Source organism: Oryza glaberrima, chromosome 11 (genome assembly GCF_000147395.1).
Source record: "Oryza glaberrima chromosome 11, OglaRS2, whole genome shotgun sequence".
Taxonomy (NCBI): domain Eukaryota; kingdom Viridiplantae; phylum Streptophyta; class Magnoliopsida; order Poales; family Poaceae; genus Oryza; species Oryza glaberrima.
The window spans coordinates 14567036-14570928 of NC_068336.1; the positions used below are offsets into that span (position 1 = coordinate 14567036).

The following is a 3893-nucleotide window of genomic DNA, read 5'->3' on the forward strand; positions in this document are numbered from 1 at the left end:
CGTCGGCCCGGACGCCCGATGAAAAGCATTCTCGCAAACTTTACAACGATAGCCTCCACAGTCAAGCTCAACAAAGACAACAAGAGCCGAAACCACGCACGCCCGGAGAGAGTAGGAGAAAAATGGACACTCACTTAGAACTCGAGAGAGACCGACGAGAGAGGTAAAGTGGCAGATAGGAGAACCATGTCTAAAAATCAAGGGTTAATTTGATCAATGGCACAGATCAAATTAACCCAAAAATCAAACGGGCATATAGATTGAATTGCCTTTTCGAATTTGATTAGGATGCTCAATTATAAAGAATAAGGATATTATTCTTAAGTCAAATATCAAAACTCTTATCGTTTCAATTTACTTTGACAGGATTTGAGTCGAATACGAATTCAGTTTCTATCTTCTTATACCGGACAATACGAATTCGCATAAGTATCGAACTTGCACCCCTGATTCTGATAAGCTTATTTAATGTACTAGTACCAAATAATAGCACACTAAGCAAATGCAAAACACACTCCCAATGGGAAGTGAAGCACCAGCTCTACCACGAGCAAATGAGACTAGCAACACATAACAAACCAACGAAACAGGCATACAATCCAGCACAACGAGCAAAACTATCTTTAAAGGCAAGAATATTATTCATAAATGACGCATGATTTTTATCAAAACGCTTGCAAATGATATCAGATAAGTAGAGTCAACAAGACAAAACTGTATCTGCCAAAGCACACCTCCCCAACTCCACCCAATTACGCCATTATTTCTGGGCAAAAGCAAACGGCTTCCCATTCCTCCCCTTCACCAGTCTCAAACCATAAACCCCACAACAAATCCTCCTAAGTGACGGCATATAAGATGATGAAAACAAAGCAGGATACTCCAGAGTCGTCATGGCGAACTTCAAGTTGACACTTCTCATGCCACAGCCGCTAGTCGTGCTGGGCAGCCTAGTACCGGTAGTGCGCGGGCTTGTAGGGACCCTCAACTGGAACGCTGATGTAGTCAGCCTGCGACTTGGAGAGCTTGGTCAGCCTGGCACCAAGCTTGCCCAAGTGGAGGGCGGCCACCTTCTCGTCGAGGTGCTTGGGAAGAACGTACACCTTCTTCTCGTACTTGCCAGTGCTCTTCTCCTTCCACAGCTCAAGCTGAGCAATGACCTGCAACAAGCACAGAATTGATTCAATCATGTAACTTACAGCTATACTCAGCATGTTTAGTGAGACAATAGATACTGGTCATCATATTTTACCTGGTTAGTGAATGAGCAGGACATGACAAAACTGGGGTGGCCAGTAGCGCACCCAAGGTTCATGAGACGACCCTCAGCAAGGACAATGATGCCAGTGTTGGTCTCAGGGAAGACCCAGCGGTCGGTCTGAGGCTTGATGGTGATGCGCTTGACACCAGGGTAGGTCTCAAGGCCGAGCATGTCAATCTCATTGTCAAAGTGACCAATGTTGCAAACGATGGCATTGTTCTTCATCTTCCTCATGTGGTCAACCATTATGATGTCCTTGTTGCCAGTGGTGGTCACAAAGATGTCAGCCTCCGAGACAACATCCTCCAAGGTGAGGACCTGGAGACCCTCCATAAGGGCCTGGAGGGCACAGATGGGGTCAATCTCAGTAACGATGACACGGGCACCAGCCTGCTTGAGAGCAGCAGCACAGCCCTTGCCAACATCACCATAACCGCAGACCACGGCAACCTTGCCAGCGATCATAACATCGGTAGCCCTCATGAGACCATCAGGGAGAGAGTGGCGGCAACCATACAGGTTGTCAAACTGTTCAGAAGAAACACAGAGTTAATATATCTCAAGCAAAAATGATAAAATCATTGCAAAATATAACAGATTGTAATTCCCAGCATTCAGTAATATTTCACTACAGATGAAGGGTGTACTAAGGAGTCCAGTAAAATGCCATTAAACAATCAAGCTACACAAGTGCACAATAACGAGTAAAATAAAACAAATGGCAAGCAGTTTGGTACCAATATTTTATTCCATATTCTGTCATCAGATCCGCAAAACATGCAAGCTAACAACAAAACTAGACATCTTTGACAGCTACGCAACAATTAGACCAAGATTTAGATCCAACCGCAGTAACCTAAGACTTAAATTCGACGCTCCTACTCCTATAACACAGGAGACACTAAATAAAGGAACTACAAGCATCCCGTCTAAATCAAGCAACCAAACGATCACGAAAAGCAAAATTCGCGCACTACATCAGGTGCAAATTTCCCCCAATTGTTAGCGTTGCTTAGGTAAAATCAACTAAACCTTTTTAACCCTGTCTTTTTAGTTTGTGTCACAAAAGGAGATCTAGATGACAGATCCATATTCAACATGCCACAAACATCAGGAATCTAAAATGTTAAAGACACATGTATAATCCACCTAACCACCACTCCTATAGCATAAACTTTTTTTATACGTAATAGCCCACCAGATCTACTGAATCAACCGAAGCAGATAAACCAGATCCAGATCCACAGTAGTAGCATAATCAAATCCATAATAACGGCAAAATCAAGTAGTACTAAGGTAAGAACAGTACAAGCAGCAGGCTAGGCTAACGCAAACAGCTTCAGATCTGAAATATAATGGGATTAGAAAGGGAGGGAGGGGATGCTTCACCTTGCTCTTGGTGACGGAGTCGTTGACGTTGATGGCGGGGAAGAGGAGGGCGCCGGTCTCCTGCATCTGGTAGAGCCTCTTGACACCGGTGGTGGTCTCCTCGGAGACTCCGACGAGCCTCTCCTTCATCTTGCGGTACTTGCTGGGGTCGGACTTGAGGCCGTCGCGGATGATGGTGAGCACGATCTTGAACTCGGCGTTGTCGGTGGACTCCGGGTCGGGGACCTTGCCTGACTTCTCGAACTCCTCCTCGGCCTTGACGCCCTCGTGGATGAGCAGCGTGGCGTCGCCGCCGTCGTCGACGATGAGGTCGGGGCCGCCGCCGACGCCCCAGTCGAGGCAGCGCTCGGTGCACCACCAGTACTCCTCGAGGGTCTCCCCCTTCCAGGCGAACACGGCGGCGGAGTCCCTGGCGATGGCGGCGGCGGCGTGGTCCTGCGTGGAGAAGATGTTGCAGGAGCACCAGCGGACCTCGGCGCCGAGGGCGGTGAGGGTCTCGATGAGGACGGCGGTCTGGATGGTCATGTGGAGGGACCCGGAGATCCGGGCGCCCTTGAACGGCTGGGAGGGGCCGAACTCGGCGCGGCACGCCATGAGCCCCGGCATCTCGACCTCGGCGAGCTCGATCTCGAGGCGGCCGAAGTCCGCCTGGGAGAGGTCCTTCACCTTGTACTCCCTCCCCGACGAGGTCTTCTCCACGGAGAGCGCCATGGCAGCGGCGGCGGCGAGCTCTTCCTGGATCGGATCTGCGACGGCGAGAGGGTGGGTGGGTAGAGAGGAGAGAGGAGGAGGAGGCGGAGTGGGAGGGTGGGGGTGAGGTGGGGTTTTATGGAGGGAGAAGACGAAGGGGAGGCGTTGGATCTGGGTGAGGGGGAGATCTGGGCCGTTGGATCTGGTGGGGATTGGTGGGGTGGGTGAGATTGGGAAGTTGGTGATGGGTTTGGGGTTTTGTGATGGGGGTGGGGGGAAGAGGTGATCTGGGCCGTTGGTTGCGGGGGCCGGCCCATCATGGCCCATCTGAGGAGGAGGACATCGAGATCTGAAGAATCCACGCGTGCTGGTTTGGACAGTCACTGTTTCACATGACTTGTCGCTGCTCCATTCGATGCGAAAAATATCTCCTTCGGACACACACAGAGAGAGAGAGAGGGGGATGGGTTTCAGATCGCGTCGCCGCGCCGCGTCGGCGGCTGCACCGTCATACACACACGATCCAAACCGGGGAGCTTGTTGGTGTAGATCA

At 50.3% G+C, this 3893-nt stretch overlaps 1 protein-coding gene across 1 annotated transcript; it reads right to left on the reverse strand.

The window, feature by feature from the left end:
* Positions 1 to 618: 618 nt before the first annotated feature.
* LOC127754336 (adenosylhomocysteinase) lies at positions 619 to 3457 on the reverse strand. Its single transcript, XM_052279829.1, has 3 exons — positions 2651 to 3457; positions 1253 to 1789; positions 619 to 1160 (listed from the first exon to the last, which is right to left on the reverse strand). The coding sequence occupies exons 1-3, from the start codon at positions 3359 to 3361 to the stop codon at positions 951 to 953; spliced, it is 1458 nt and encodes a 485-aa protein (XP_052135789.1). The 5' UTR covers positions 3362 to 3457; the 3' UTR covers positions 619 to 950.
* Between the last annotated feature and the right edge of the window lie 436 nt (positions 3458 to 3893).